The sequence below is a fragment of the Dermacentor albipictus genome, chromosome 5, assembly GCF_038994185.2.
Source record: "Dermacentor albipictus isolate Rhodes 1998 colony chromosome 5, USDA_Dalb.pri_finalv2, whole genome shotgun sequence".
In the NCBI taxonomy this organism is placed as follows: domain Eukaryota; kingdom Metazoa; phylum Arthropoda; class Arachnida; order Ixodida; family Ixodidae; genus Dermacentor; species Dermacentor albipictus.
This window is the reverse complement of record NC_091825.1, coordinates 169888795-169904712: the sequence shown is the minus strand read 5'-3', so window position 1 is coordinate 169904712 and position 15918 is coordinate 169888795. Positions and strand designations below refer to the sequence as shown.

General features: G+C 48.2%; 2 protein-coding genes across 3 annotated transcripts in view; one reads left to right on the top strand and one right to left on the bottom strand.

Annotated features, from left to right (window-relative positions):
- The window catches only part of LOC139060239 (activating signal cointegrator 1 complex subunit 3-like), a 462385-nt gene that overhangs the window by 292302 nt on the left and 154165 nt on the right, over positions 1 to 15918 (bottom strand). For both annotated transcript variants that reach the window (XM_070539311.1, XM_070539312.1), the window contains 2 exons: positions 9345 to 9569; positions 2391 to 2510 (listed from right to left, as the gene is read on the bottom strand). In XM_070539311.1, coding sequence (XP_070395412.1) covers positions 2391 to 2510; positions 9345 to 9569 — 345 coding nt within the window. The remainder of the gene's footprint in view (positions 1 to 2390; positions 2511 to 9344; positions 9570 to 15918) is intronic.
- LOC139060193 (uncharacterized) lies at positions 4401 to 8292 on the top strand. Its single transcript, XM_070539151.1, has 3 exons — positions 4401 to 4589; positions 6848 to 7017; positions 7863 to 8292. Exons 1-3 carry the CDS (start codon positions 4401 to 4403, stop codon positions 8290 to 8292), a joined length of 789 nt encoding a protein of 262 aa, XP_070395252.1.

The following is a 15918-nucleotide window of genomic DNA, read 5'->3' as shown; positions in this document are numbered from 1 at the left end:
GCTAAGGAACCCTCACAAACCGCTTCAGCATTGTGTCCATTCCTTTATGTGTTTTTTTTTTTTGTCTTTTCATGTCGACACTCTTGCCCATAGTGCGCGCCCGCTGCCCTTGAAGCGACCGGGCCGGTCGCTTTTGAGAGGGGAGCAATGAAGCGAAATAGGTTTGCACGTGTTGACACCGGACCCTTTAGGCGAGAACGACGAAGTTCGTGATTGCGCGCGGGCTCTCCGAGGACCAGCCATCGCTAAAGGCAGACGTTTTGTCCCAGTCTGTCGGTGCTAAACTGTTTTAGTTGCCATAGCTGGGTGACAATATCACATACTTCCTATCACATTCTCCAACACTTATATAACGAACGAGAAGAAAGGACGTTAATCGAGGGGCCCAATTTTTTATTACTGGCCGTATCATATCCACCGTAACAATATCATGAGAAGCCAACAAACAAAGACACCAAGGGCAACATAGGGGAGATTACTTGTACTTACTAACTGAATTAAAGAAATGATAAATTAATGGCAATGAAGGTGGTTGAAAAAACAACTTGCCACAGGCGGGGGACCATCCCAGCCTTCTCATTACGTGTGCAATGCACACTTATATAAGAAATTTATGCTGTATGCGGGCGTTTATTCAATAGACATCCTTCAGCTACACAGGAGAAGCTCCCTTCGTCGTGGGAGATTCGGTTTATGCCGCATGATGACCTCAAGTTATCATCCTCTGATCATCGAAACTGGCAACACAGTAGTTGCCAACATTTCCAATTTCATCCAAATAAATCACGCTCATTCTGTCAGTGAAGACACATTATTACAATTGGGTTTTAACACTTTAACAAAGTGCATTAGTACAACAGTCACAGCAGCCCTGCACTTTAGGTACATCCAGCTCCTTCCTTGATCTTCGGTCTCTGCAAGTTGTTGCCCCCAAGTGGTGCGACAGGACAACCCACTGAGTTTGTTACATTGATAAGAACTGAACATAATAACAATGTAGTTTTATTGTCTACAGTGCAGCTGCTACGTGGCATCAACTCCTCCTCCCCCCCCCCCCCTTGAGAAAAAGAAAAAGAACTGCTTTGCGGTGAACTGTGTGGGGAGCATGCGCCTCCATTTCCTCCCGCGTACCCGCGGCGACCCGTTCGCACGTGGCGACGGGTCGTGCCAGCGTAGACAGGGGAGAGAGGCACTACACGCCCTCCGTTTCTTCGTCGCTCTGATGACGTGCGTACTCCCCTTCTCCTACACACGTACTCCCCTTCTCACGGGAAAGGGAAACGTATCCAGCGGGCGAGGAGGACTTCCCCTCGCAACAAGGTAACAAGGCATAAAAGCGCGCGACCGAGGGAGACTCCCTCTCTTGGGACGCCGACGCCTTGGACCGCCTGCACAGCACCTGCCGCATCCCGTGAGTGACCTCGTTTGTCTGACCCACCCAGACAACGAGGCAAGCCTTTTACTACTTTTACTGAGAGGACGTCCCTCTGCGAGTGTTTGATAATGCTAATAGCAATAAACGATGTTGCCGTTGACACCGCTGGTTGCCTTATTCGTCCGAACCCGGCGTAGCCGCGATTCCCGCGCTACGGGTTGGGAGTACCACGGAGCGACTGCGTGGGGCTAGATCTGGAGCTCGCCTTCAGCCCTAGCCACACGCAGAGTGGAACCCCCACAACTGTAACATTTGACTCGTCGCCGTGGGCCCTACGGCCTACACCATGTTCACCATTGCAGCTGTCAGATTGCTTCACTGAACATACAAGATACATCCCATACAGCAAGCCCTGGCACAAACAACAGAACTGCGGCACAAGGTCTTGCCAAGTGCATGCAGGGGTGAAGGGTGCACTCATCAAGTCCTGCATGTAATTTATGAATCAATTCCTTTATTATGGCGATTGAAAACCGAATTATTGTTCAGAAAGGCTGACTTGCAGCATTACAAAAAGCTTAATAGCTTTGGAGGGTAACCAACCTACAAGAATTTCCAACATAAACAGTTTAATCATTCACTTTTCCCGACGTTACTCATTAAAGTGAGAAATTCTTTGGCAATACCACAACTTTTACAGGAGCTCAAAATTTCCTTTTCTAACGTTTTTCAGGTCACTAGACACCCTGTATCAGTACCGCTGCTTTCAAATGAGATTCATAACGCAACTTTAACCTTAATTTGTTCCACAAATAGTAAATCAAATATGAAAATTCCAGACAGAGGCCTAAAGCAGTAATCTATCAGAGAAAATTACATTGTCTCCCCCTATCTCTTTCGCTTTCTTTAGTTGTGAAAAGCTCACCACCTCTTCCCTCCATATCGAGCTAACTTTCCCAAGACACAAGTTGCTAACACAGAAGGCGGGTAGACTAGAAACAGCTCGACAACATACCATCAATGCAGTGCACTTGAGTCCATAGACCAAAGGATTTCTTCGCATGCGGACGAAGAGGTAAGTATAGCTGAGCCACTCGACAGCTTCACTGACACTTGAAACTGTGCCCAGTGAGACCTGGAATGAAACAGCATTTTATTTTATCACTGACTTACTTCTTTGACTATCTGTGTCTGCAAGACATTTCCGTGGGACCACAGCTTTTTCTGTACAATTATGGTATACAGTCCACTACCGGACATTCGGCCCGAACAAGACTGACAAATTTGATACAATTTTGTCATAGGAGTCAGACATGTGCATGCTAGCCGGTCATGTTTGAATTATTAATTTTATGATTGAAATGACAAAAGTTCGGGTTCATCGAAATGCATGGGCACCGAACGAGACCTTCTTTCAGGATTGAATTAACTGAAAAATTGAATTACCCGGTACCAAATTAGGGGAAGTCTACTGTACCGCTCTTCCAGCACAATTTTGCCTCGAGAATGACATAAAAGGTGCTAGAATTAAGCAAGGCCTTCAGTAAATGTAGGACTGAGGTCTGCATACACTAATTGCTAGATGCTAGAGCTAATCCTGAATAAGGTCTATGAACCACTTTCTTATTGAAGGCGAAAAATGCATTTCAAGTTAAGATAGACTATTTCAGAAATACTATGCAGCAAAAAGTACTTCAATGCATTCAGCAGAAACGGCGTTATTGGCTATCAAAGATAGGCTTTGATCCCCTTTACGGTGCGGTCCTATTTTAATGCCTTAAAGTGTAAAGGCTACGACGGAGCGAGTGGTGCCCACAATGCTCCGCCTACTGAACGTCATCGTGGCGCACAGTTAAAATTTAATTTTGGACGTTCAAACAAACTACACTATTTACGATTATGGCACCTACAACTCACTAAACTCAGAAGCTACCCCTCAGCTTATGATTGAGTTCACAGTGTCTCATCCCTTTGCTGCGCTACAGTATAGTGTACAGGATGAACATTTTTAGGTATTACAGAATTTTTAAAAATCGCCTGTAGCAGATAGTATAATTCAGATAGTAGATAGTATGCCCGCCCGCCCGCCTGCCTGCCTGCCTGCCTGCCCGCCCGCCCGCCCGCCCGCCCGCCCGCCCGCCCGCCCGCCCGCCCGCCCGCCCGCCCGCCTGCCTGCCCGTTCGCCTGCTTGCCCGCCATTTCACCCACCGGCCATTCTCTGTTGCACGCGCACTATTCCAGAGGTGCTTTCACAAGCAACCGCATTTAATTCAACAATCTGACCATCTGCACCCACAGCAGTTTCCATTTATTGCCTCGGTATTCCTTCACAGCAGCATTGAAATTTCATTATATTGAAATCATGTATAAACACACTCTACTTTGTTGGGGTTCAACATACATACTGTTCTACAGACAAGAAGTTATAAAAAGTTAAATATTTCATTATATTGAGAATTTCATTATATTGAAGTTCATTAAGGTTTAATTGTATTTGTGTATTATTCCCCTCGCAGGGTGTGCATGCGTGTGTGCACACGTTATTGCATCAGCTTCAACTGAATGTTGAACAAAATATTTGTGAATTCCATAATCTCATTGGCATTAATTCCCGAAAATCAGTTAAGTGATAATTATTTTAGTAAAGCAATGAAGGGGGCTAGTTGGTGAACGTTCATGGTTATATAGCGCTCAGTTTTACATAGACAATATTAGGTGAAGGACAGGACGTGGACGGACGTAGTGCAACGGATTTGCGCTACGTCCGTCCACGTCCTGTCTTTCACTTTGTTGTATTGTCATGGCACCGCACGTGCCCATCAAGCTGGGCACACCTGCTTAAATCACTTTCCTCCCTTACTCTCTATTTGTCCCTTCCCCTCTTTCTTGCTGTGTGCTATATATTGCACGCGATACCCGTAATAAACGTTCTTTGCTCGGTTGATCTTCTTGGGAGTACTTGGTCACTTCAGTGGCGACGAGGATGGGATGAGCCTGCCACCCCACCAGCAACACCCCGGTAGCCATGGCCGGATACGCAAGCCCACCGCAGTTCGAGGAAGCTACGGACCACTGGCCGGCATATCTAGTGCGGCTAGAAGCTTTCTTCGAAGGCAACGGCATCACAAAAGAAAAGAAGAAGAGAGCATTGCTCGTAGCAGGGCTGAGCACTCACACGGTGGCCGTCGTTAGTGGTTGCTGCGCGCCAACAAAGGTGAACGAGCTGTCGTACAATGAAGCACTCGACATACTGCAGAAGCATTTTTCACCCAGCCCGAATGAAATAGCCCAATCATACAAATTTTTCTCATGCAGCCAGATGGCAGGAGAACCAGTAAGAGATTTTCTTGCAGCCATTTGGCAATTGGTGGATATCTGCAACTTCGGCACTTCACTTGACAGGATGCTCCGGGACCGTATAGTTTGTGGCTTGCAAGACAACTCGGCATGTCGTCAACTGCTTTCGAAGGCATCCTTAAAAAAAAGCGAAGCAGAGGAAACCGTCTTAGCAGTGGAAATGGTGGAAGAAAACATGAAGACGTTGAAAACTGCGCCTGAAGACGAAGGCATACACATGTTAAGAAACATGTATGCACGACGTGAAAGTCGGCCACCATGCTTCAGGTGTGGAAAAACAGGGCATGACACCAGAACCTGCCGGTTCTGCTCGACGAAATGCTACCGGTGCCAGCAGTGCGGTCATGTTCGCAAGATGTGTCCCGGACAAGCAGACAGCAGAACGAAGGAACCGTTCACGTGGCCGCACCAGCACATTAATGCCATGCATTCGTCAGCAGGAAACTGCAACGATCCGGGATCAGCTCTGTTCCTCATTAAAATGGCAGATAATTTCGTTGGAAACATTCACACCGTAAAGGCAATAATGTGCACTCTACTTTGGAATGGAATAGCAATCAAGATGCAGCTGGACACAGGGTCCCCGGTTTCTGTTATCACTTGGCCCACCTACGTACAGCATCAAGATGCCTGGCCGAAACTGCAAGAATCGTCGCTTAAGTTGTCATGCTTCCTTCGAACACTGCCGGTGTGCGGCCAGTTACAGCTCGACGTTTCCTTGGGTTCGAAGACTACGAAAGCCACATTAGCGGTGCTGAGTTGTTCCGGGCCAAACCTGTGTGGCCGGGACGTCATGACAGCGCTGGACCTTCTTGGGGAGGAGGTGCTCAGCGCAACGCAGGAAGGTGAGTGTGCAGCCATTCGTGAAGTTGGCAGTGGCGTTCAAGTCTTGTTAGAAGAATTTTCCAACGTGTTTTGACCCGAGTTAAGGCTCATAAAGGGACCGCCTGCCCGGTTGCCATTGCGGGATGACGCTGTTCCTCGGTGCTGTAAGGTGCGGCCGGGGTCGTACGCGTTGCGCTGAAAAGTGGAAGCCAAAATTGATCGGTTAGTAGAAAATGGAATTCTGGAATGGTTGCACACTCGGAGTGGGCGGCACCTGTGGTGGCGGTGGTAAAGCGTAACGGAAACATTCGCTTATGCGGCGATTTCAAAGCTACTGTCAACCAAGCCTGGCATACGATCCAGTACCTTCACTCGCGCATAGACAACATCATGGCGACGTTAAACGGCGGTGAAGTTTTTACAACTATCGATCTTCGGGATGCCCACAGTCAAGTTGTGTTAGACGAAGAATCCCAACTGCTCACGACGGTGAATACACAGAAGGGCCTTTTTTGTTTCACACGCCTTCCGTTCGGAGTAGCCTCTGCGCCAGCGCTATTTCAGCAATGCATGGAAACAACTTTGCAAGGACTGCCCGGAGTACAGGTCTACTTGGACGACGTAATCATTGCAGAAAAGCGGAATAACGCCGCCACCTTACGCCGAGTTCTGGGAAGGTTCCACGAGTTTGGGGTGCGGCTGAATCGGGAGAAGTCAAGATTTCATGAGAATGAGGTTGATTTTTTGGGTTACAAAATCAACGATAAGGGTGTGCATGCCAAAAGGGAAAATCTTGAGGCTACTCTGGACGTCGGCATACCCTCGGAAGTGCTCGAGTTAAGGTCATTTTTGGGTTTGGTCACCTATTACCAAAAGTTTCTACCACAGGCAGCCACGATCCTTGCACCTCTGTACAAACTATTGCACGCCAGGACGGAGTGGAAGTGGGGCATTGCTCAGCAGCAGGCATTCCAAGAGGTCAAAGCACTGATAAGTAAAGCAGAATTTCTTGCCAATTACGACCCGGACAAACCGTTGGTACTAGAATGTGAGGCTTCATCAGTCGGCATTGGAGCCGTCCTTTCTCCCGGCACAGCTGAGGGGATGAGGCAACCCATTGGCTTCCGCTCCCGCATACTCACAGACGCAGAGCAGAAGTATTCGCAGCTTGAAAAGGAAGCCCTGGCATTAGTGTTTGGAGTGGCGAAATTCTGGGCATATTTGTTGGGTAGGAAATTCACACTTCTGACTGATCACAAGCCATTAGTCAGTATTTTCAATTCAGATAAGCCGGTTCCAGCCATGGCGGCCGCCCGCATACAACGGTGGGCCCTCAAGTTGAGCACCTACTCCTACATCGTCAAGTTCAAGGACGGCATGTCAAATGTTCCGGCTGATGAACTCAGCCGCCTGCCACGGGCAGCGTCTTCCAAGGAAGTGTCCGGAGATGAGGACGGCGCTGATGACTGTGAGTACGTACTTCTCACGGCCTGTTTGGATAGTAGAGTGCTGTCAGCCAAACAACTAGCCGCTATTTGGCCGAAGATGAGGAGTTGCTTGTGGTGCGGAAGTGGGTGCAGGAAGGCTGGCCTCGGCATTTAGACGTGAAGCAAGTCACTCTGAAGCCGTACCTAGTCCGGAGGTACGAGCTAACTGTGAGAGAAGGCCTGGTGTTCTGGGGCCACCGAGTCATCGTGCCTAAAGCAGCCAGGAACGCAGTGTTGCAGCTGATTCATGAGACACATCAAGGAATCACCACGATGAAGAGACTAGCTCGCTTGTTGCTTTGGTATGCCGGCATTGATAAACAAATTGAGCAGCTCGGTAAGACGTGCCACTTATGTGTTCAGGCTGCACTGATGCCTCCACACCAGTTACCAGTCCCGTGGCCGGAAACCAGGCAGCCGTGGTCTCATCTGCACATTGATTTTGCGGGTCCGGTGGATGGCTACATGCTATTAATTGTGGTTGATTCCCACAGTAAGTGGATGGAAGCTGTGCCTTTGTGAACTTCCACAACTGGGACGACCATAGATGCCCTGCGCACCCTCTTTAGCACTTTTGGGTTGCCGTGCACAATCATCACAGATAATGGGCCGCACTTTGCAAGCCGGCAATTCCAGATTTTCACTACGGTGAATGGAATAAAGCACATTCGCACCGCACCATATCACCCTCAATCGAATGGGTTGGCGGAACGAGCGGTGCGTACCATAAAACAAAGCCAGCAGAAAAACAGGCAAGGATCAATGCAAACACGGCTGGTCAGGATCTTGCACAACTACCGACGAACGCCGCTGTCGGGCGGAAAAACGCCGGCTATGCTGCTGATGGGGCGTGAGCTACGCTCCCGATTAGATAACTTGTTGCCGTCAGAAACCGAGCGTTACAGTTACCCTTTTGCCAATTATTTCTTGCAGAAAGATAAACCAATTTGGGTGCGAAACTACGGTTGCCTCGGAGACCCATGGACTCAAGCACATGTCCAAACAACAGAGGGGTCTCGTATGGTGACTGCCGAGGGACCGGAGGGTGAACTAACGCGACGACACTTGGACCAAGTGCCACCGCAGGTGGTGGTGCAGGACTCGGAGCAAGTGCAGCTGCGTCTCTCAGCCAGAGGCCACAGAGCCGTCGACAAGACCGCTAGTGCGAATACGACGGATGAGACCACAACCCTGGAACTACGAAGGTCAACCCGTTCGAGAAGTCCCCCTGACAGGTTCTCTCCCTAAGAGAAGAGGAGACTGTTGTATCGTCATGGCACCGCACGTGCCTGTGAAGCTGGGCGCACCTGCTGTAACCACTTTCTACCCTCACTCTTTATTTATCCCTTCCCCTCTTTCTTGCTGTGTGCTATATATTGCATGCGATACCCGTAAGAAACGGTCTTTGCTCGGCTGATCTTCTTGGGAGTACGTGGTCACTTCGCAGTTAATATCATCTGTGTAAAACTGAGCGCAATATAACCATGAAGTGATAATCAATATTACTTGGCACCCTGCTTCTTGGCAATGTATGTTGACACACTTTGGGAACATTCACTGAGAATCATAGCTGGTACATTTAACAGAGACGCTCCACAATTACATCCCCTCAACACCACTAGATATATATTATGTTAATGATGAGAACAATTGCACATTTGTAAAGAAAGGGCGCAGAGAGGCCATAGTCCTAATCATAATAGGAATACTGCAGAAATTTACAATAACCAAATACACTTTCTTTGAAATTCTAATTCACAAAAGAAAACTGATCTGCTCTTGTTTGAAATCTTAGTTTTTGATTTTTTAAGGTTGAATGAAAAATAAGTCTAGCTCTCGAATAACTAAGCGCACTAGAACAACGTCTAACAGACTAGTACAGCCACCCTGCAAATTCTCGAAGCTCGAGCTGGTCACAGTACTGCCATTTACATGCAATTTTCAAGCAATCATCACAGGTAAATGACAAGACTTGTCGAGGTGAAATTTTGCAAGTAGACCTTGCATACCTTCTGGCGAAAGTCATTATATGAGCACTGCTTCTGCAAGATCACTTCACTGCTTTAAAGTCACAAAAAAGGGTTCCCAAACTTTTGAGTCCTGGAGGAGGCCTGACAATGCTGTGCCAAGAAAACGTAAGTATGTGAAGAGAGAAAGAAAAAATCATACTGAAATATGCTGAAAATGTGAAAGTTAAGAAAAGAAACAAAGATAGAAAAAAAAATTCCTAGCACAAAGCATGCTTTAGCAGAAGAATCTGATTCTTTTTATGTAACCCGACATGCACAAATACTGCTTACCTCTGCATTGAGATTATCCACCAGGTTCTGGTGGAAGTTGCTTTCTATCGGGAACTGGCAGGTGAGTAGAGACAGGTACTTGTTGAGTTTTGCATGTGTTGTAATGATGGTTCCGTGGCCCTCCTTGTCAAATTGGGGTCGGCCTGCACGGCCGAATATCTGCATCACATCCAGGATGTCCAGGTCCACAAAGGTGCCATGCTTGGAGTCATAGATGTCTGTGCCCTGTCAGCAGAAGCAAGTACTTGGCATTGCTATCACTGCCCTGCAGCACAGGCAACAGTAGCAAATTGTGAAGCCTTAATGGCCACAGATAGAGTGTACAACAGGTTTAAGTTTTTTTAACCCTTCAACACAACCACAGGGTTGCAGCGGCTGAAACCAGGGCTGTAAGAATGCTCAATAGCAGATTTAGAATCGAATATTACATTAAATCAAAAACATAAACGAATATCAAATCAAATATGACATTTCAGAAAATTTATCATACATTAAAGGGATACTAAAGAAATCCTTTGCTGCTGAGATTTTTAGCCCAAATGAAAGATTGGGTGGTGAAAATGGCTGACACAACCTTGTTTTCAGGCAGAAACTAGCGGAAAAAAGGAATTTAATGCAGTTTTTGCAAAATAACGCATCTAGCGGCCGTACCATTAACTAGAGGAAGTGACATGTCTGTGATGTCTGTTCCAATTACCGACATGCCAGCCATTGCCCGCGTCTGTCCACCCACATGGACGGAGCCAAACGGCAGCAAACGACCTCTCAACTGCGCAATCGCTCGCAGCCGCATACTTTTTCCACAAGCGGAAATTGTGTCCAAGTCTTCAAAATTGTCGTCTGTATTGTTTGCTAGTTTGTAATGTGATCAGTGAAGCACCTGGCAAAACGCAGGAGAATGTCTCTATGCGGCTGCACGCAAGAGTATGAGAAAAGTATTGTTGGGCGAGACAAGTCATGTCATACCTTTACGGCAGAGCCAAATCTTCGAAGGATATGGATTAGCACTGCGCACCCATCGCAGCCAACCTGGGTACCATCAAAGCAGAACTTTCTGTGCTCCAAACGCTTCGAGGGCAGTGACTACCAGATGAGGCTTACTTTGCTGAAGAGCTGCAGTATGTCAGCGAGAGAGCACTATGGCATCGTAGTAGTAGGGTCCTTCAATAATTTTCATCTGGTTAAGAAACTTCTGCATAACGTTACGTAAAAGCTTCATATTGCACCCACAATGGATGCACCATAGTGCTCGTACAAGTAGAAGGTGGACTGGAGCAGACGTCAAACGGATGCCACAGGTGTTCTGTGCGTACACTCACTATTGTACAATGGTCGACTGCCTGTATCGGCGAGAGAATATTGTCAACAATTTCAAATTGTCGCCCTGTTTCTGTACAGTGTTCCGAAACTTAAACGCGAACAATTTTGAAACAATTTCAACGCTTTGTTGCAACAACGCATGCTGCTGCTGCTTAGAGCCGGCACCCATTACATCACGGTGGTCGGTGCGCAGCCCCACGCATGCCAGCGTGGAGCCGCCGGGCACTCACAATCCTCCAAAAGTACAGCCATCCGTTAAGAAATATGTGAAATAAACACTGTAATCAGAACAGTCACATTTCCCGAGTCGAATTTGGATGTTTTCCTCATTTTTTTTCACATTTTTGTTCAGTGCCCCTTTAATGGTTCAAAACCAAAGGCAAGAAAATACTGCACTGTAGATACTCGGGAGTTTGCTAGCATTGCATAACAGGAATGTTGCAAAGCTAGAATCTGTAACTTGAGTACCTAGGAATGAAGATGTACAGTATGCTCAATTTTTATTAAAAGGAACTCTAAATCAGTATGCCAACACCGATTGCAGCTAAGTTCTAGCATATGGAGGTTTGGATAACATCCTTTATCAATAGTATGTCAAATAGAATGGTGGCGGCGAGCGACCACGTAGACCGGTGAAGTCTCGGGGAGAGGAAAAATCGACACTCAATCTCTTAGCGTAGCATTTTTTAAAATCTCCTTTCGGAATGCTAGCCCGTGCCGGAGCATGCCAGCCGCTCGTGCCTCGTGTAGACGCGAGCATCTGCATAACTCTCATCTGACGCCGATGCTGCTGCCACTACAGAGGGCTCACCCCCTAGAGAGGAGGAAAATTCAACGAACGATGGAAAGTCCATGTGACGCGGCGTGTCTTGGCGTTGGTCTTGGGTGTCACGTACGGAGGCGGCGTGAAAGGATGCAGCAAGGTTGCGTCACATATTGGTGGAGCCGATGGCAGGTGCTTTGATATAGGTGGGTTTGACACGTTCCAGAGCAACTGTGTCTGATCGGCAGTTGACATTCACGACAAAAGTTGTCGGACGACGCTCGAGAATACCATATGGCTGGAGTACTGTGGCTGCAAAGGCTTCCACACGGCATAGTTACGCACGAAAACGTGGGTAGCAGAGGTGAGTGCGGGAGGAACGTACGGAGACCTTGCTTCTTGTGAACGTGTAGGCACAGGGCGTATCTGGCTGAAGAAAGTTTGCAGTTCGGCAACGTAGTCGGCAGCTGATGGCATAGGTGTTTTGGTGGTGACGACGAAAAAATCGCACGGAAGGCGTAGGTGAGTGCCGTAGACTAGCTCAACACAGGAGCAACCTAGGTCTCTCATGAGTGCAGCTCTGATGCCAAGAGGAGAGGCAAATGTAGAACCCACTGCTCCGATGATTCATGTGCCATAATGGAGGCCTTGAGATGCCAGTGAAAACGTTCAACTGGTCCATTGGACTGCAGGTGGTAAGTAGTCGTGCGAAAACGTGTCGTTCCGAGTTGTTTGATTAGTTCGTTGAAGAGTACTGAGTCAAACTGCCGACCGAGATCGGCAACTATTGTGGATGGGCCGCCGAACCGTGCCATCCATGTAGACATGAAAGCTGCTGCAACAGTGGGAACTGAAATGTCATATATCGGTGTAGCTTCTGGCCACCGTGTATAGTGGTCGACGCATGTCAGTATGTAGCAGTAACCTTTCGAAGGTGGGAGAGGGCCGATGAGGACTAGGTGTAGGGTGTCAAAAGGAGCATCCGGTGGAAGACTTGGCAGGCGGAATGGGGTGACACTGGATCTTAGAGCGTTGACATGACAAACAGCAGCGAATCCAATCGTAAACTTGCGCGTTTACCCGAGGCCAAACGAAATGACTAGAAAGAAGCTTCTGTGTCGCGAGTATGCCAGGATGCGACAGGTTGTACACGGTAGACGGTAATAGACGTCGGCAAAGGGGTGCCGGAATGTATGGTCTAGGTGTGTCAGTAGAAGTGTCGCAGACGATGGACGTACCATCTGGGGTCACAACGACATCCTCCAATTTGTGGGGAGCACACGCACCCATCTTCCCTCACGTCATCGCGTCGAGAGCCGGCATAGACACGGGAGAGGCGCACTGCGCCCTCTCCCGATTCTCCTTTGCTCTCGCGACGCGCACGCACCGTTCCTCCCCGACTCGCGGGCAGGTAGCTGACGGGTGAGGAGGACATTCCCCTCGCCCAGGTAAAAAGGTACAAAACAGCGCGACCAGGAGAAACCCTCTCTCTCTGAGGCCGGACCCCTAACCAGCTGGACTGGAGTACCTGCCTCAACCCGTGTGTGACCACGTTTGCCCGACTATCCCAGGCAACGAGGCCAGCCTATTACTATTACAGAGGGGACGTACCTCTGCCAGTGTTCTTTATTGCCGGTAGCAATAAACGTTCTTACAGTTGACGCCGCTGGTTGCCTTATTCGTTCGAACCCGACGTAGCCGCGATTCCCATGCTACGGGTTGGGGAGTAACACAAAGCGACTGCGTGGGGCTAAATCCAGAGCTCACCTTCAGCCCTAGCCACACGCAGAGTGAAAGCCCCACAAATTTCAGGAACGTTGACGAATTCCGGAGTGTACGAAGTTCAGTGTTGTCATACTGTTGACTGGCGAGTCAGTCGACTTCGATGATGAAAGGTTCCGACATCAATATGGAAACGACATTGACGCGACTCTGAATGTCGGCTGGAACGTTGTCGGTGCCCTTGATGTGGCGGAACGTTGTGGTAAACTCAAAGATGTAGAAAAGGTGTCGACTCTCGCGGGGCGAGGGTCGATGCCTTTCCGGCTGACAGAAGCTGCTGGATGCGAGAACGCTGTGAAGCTGCTGTGCGCTGTAGCAGGGCTGCCTTTAGATCATCATAGGCGGCAGCAGACAATGGGGAGTTCAGCAAATATGCTACTTCGTCAATAACGGCGGGCGAGAGAGCTGCAATAACATAATGAAACTTTGAGAGTTGAGAGCGAATACCAGCGACTTGAAATTGCGATTCAGCCTGAAGAAACCACGCCGAAGAATGCTGGTCCCAGTACTGTGGGAGGCGGTCAACGATGGCCGAACAGGAGGGCTCACCGCGTTCCTCGGAAGGGTTCGGTCCTTGAGCTCTCGTAGCGTTGGTCTCGTCCATGGTCGTATCTACCACAGGAGCGTATGACAGTATCACGTCCGCGGTCACCAAACTGTGGCAACGAGCGGCCACGTAGACCGGTAAAGTCTTGGACTCTTGCAAGAGAGGAAAAACCGAGACTCGATCTCTTAGCGTAGCATTCTTTTTAATCTCCTTTCAGAACGCTAGCCCAAGCCAGAGCGTACCAGCCACTCGTGCCTCGTGTAGATGCAAGGGTCTGCATAACTCTCATGCGACGAGAGAATGAAGCTCTATTTTCCCTTTGAAGATAAGGAATTATTGATGTTATGTTGCACTGAATATTGTTACATTGCAGAAGTCACATAAAAATGTACAGTTAAACCTGCATATAATGAACCTCCATATGACGACTTCCTCAATATTCTGAAGTTTCTCTATTCCCCCCTGTCACTCTATAGAAGCACATGTATTTGTGACCTCTATGTAACGAAGTGGCGGCAGGAGACACCCTGGAAGTAACGAATTCCCTTCACCGACCATCTAGTGGATCTTGCCCCAAATTTTGTTATTTTAGTGGGAGCAGCAGCCGCATGCATCTCCTGCAGTTGGCTCGCCAATGAGAGAGTTTCAACAGGTGTCATTGCACTTGGTGTGCACATAGTAGTCCCAGTGACAGCGGGGCTTTTGCAGAGTGCCGTTGGTGCAGAGAGTAGGGAAGGAGGACGCTTGTCTGCGTGTGTCTACATGCACATTAAGGCACCCCCTGCGTCCCTTGAGCCAGCCAGCAACATGATTCTTGATGATAGTGATCTAAATAAAGAATGGAAAGACGCTTGATTCTGCAACCCATGAGAGAGCACGCCGAAGAGTCAGTAGGGTGCAGTAGAGTCAGGTACCGACTGCAAGAAAAAGAAGCTGAAGCCATCAACATACGTCAAGGTCGACAAAGCGGTGTTTACTTGGTTCATGGACATGAGAGCACGAAATTTTCCCATCAGCAGCGCTGTTTTGAAGCAAAAAGCAAGGGATCACGCTTGTATCCTGGGATGCAATGATTTAAAAGCCAGTAACAGGTGGCTTCAAAGCTTCAAAAGCAGGTATGGAATCGTCGGCAAAGTAATTAGCGGTGAGTCCTCCTCTGTGAACAGCGATGATGCCACTTCTTGGATTGAGCACAAGCTACCAGGCATTTTGAAGCATTATGACGTGTGTGATACATACAACGCTGACAAGACAGCCCCCCCCCCCCCCCCCCCTTTTTTTTGAGTTGCTCCCAAACCGCAGCCTAACGCTAAAAGGAGACGTCTGCCACGGTGGCAAGCAGAGTAAACGTCACTTTACTGTTTTGCTCTGCGTAAATTCGGACGGAAGCGACAAGCAAGTCCCACTCGTTATTGGCAAAAGCACCCGACCCAGATGCTTTAAAGGGACACACAGAATGCCCATGCAATACATGGCAAATGCAAAAGTATGGTTGACATGGGGCTTATTTAGTGACTGGTTGAGAGAGTTCGACAAAGATATCAAGAAACAAGGCTGCAGAATTTGTCTATTCGTAGACAACTGTACAGTGCACTATGTTAAAAGCCTCAAGCTGTGTAACATTGAACTGCAGTTTTTACCCGCGAACTGTATGTCACTCAATGAGCACCTTGACCGAGAAATTATTAAGATTGTCAAGCATTCCTACTGCCGTAGATTAATCGAAAGGCTGCTTCTGAACATTGGTCTTCAGCGGGATACAAAGGTGGACATTTTTCAAGCAGTTGAGATGCTTGAAGCATCCTGGAGGCAAACAAGTGCAGACACTATTATGAAAAATAGTTTAGCACAATGCGTTGGCGGACTAGTTCGTGCGAATCCATGAATACTTTGTTTAGCGCAAAACAACAGACACAAGAAAGACACCCCCCCCAGTACAAGGGGCTACTCTCAACTGACATCATTTTATTGCGTCACTCCTTTATAGACAGCTCAAACCAGAGGAATATGCGCAGTGAGCACCGTGTGGTGGAGCCACCAACATCCGATCCCTAGAGCGCACTCACGCGATAGAATCCAAAAAACCAAATTCAGCACTGTACAATGATAAGGAAGGCACACTAATGCACTGTGACCCCAATGACTGTTCAGGTGTCTACCAA

Coding starts and splice junctions, on each gene's coding strand:
- LOC139060193 (XM_070539151.1), top strand. CDS start 4,401: ATGGCCGGATACGCAAGCCCACCGCAGTTCGAGGAAGCTACGGACCAC. Junction 4,590..6,847: donor GTTGCTGCGCGCCAACAAAG/GTGAACGAGCTG, acceptor AATTCAGATAAG/CCGGTTCCAGCCATGGCGGC. Junction 7,018..7,862: donor TCCGGAGATGAGGACGGCGC/TGATGACTGTGA, acceptor GCCGCTGTCGGG/CGGAAAAACGCCGGCTATGC.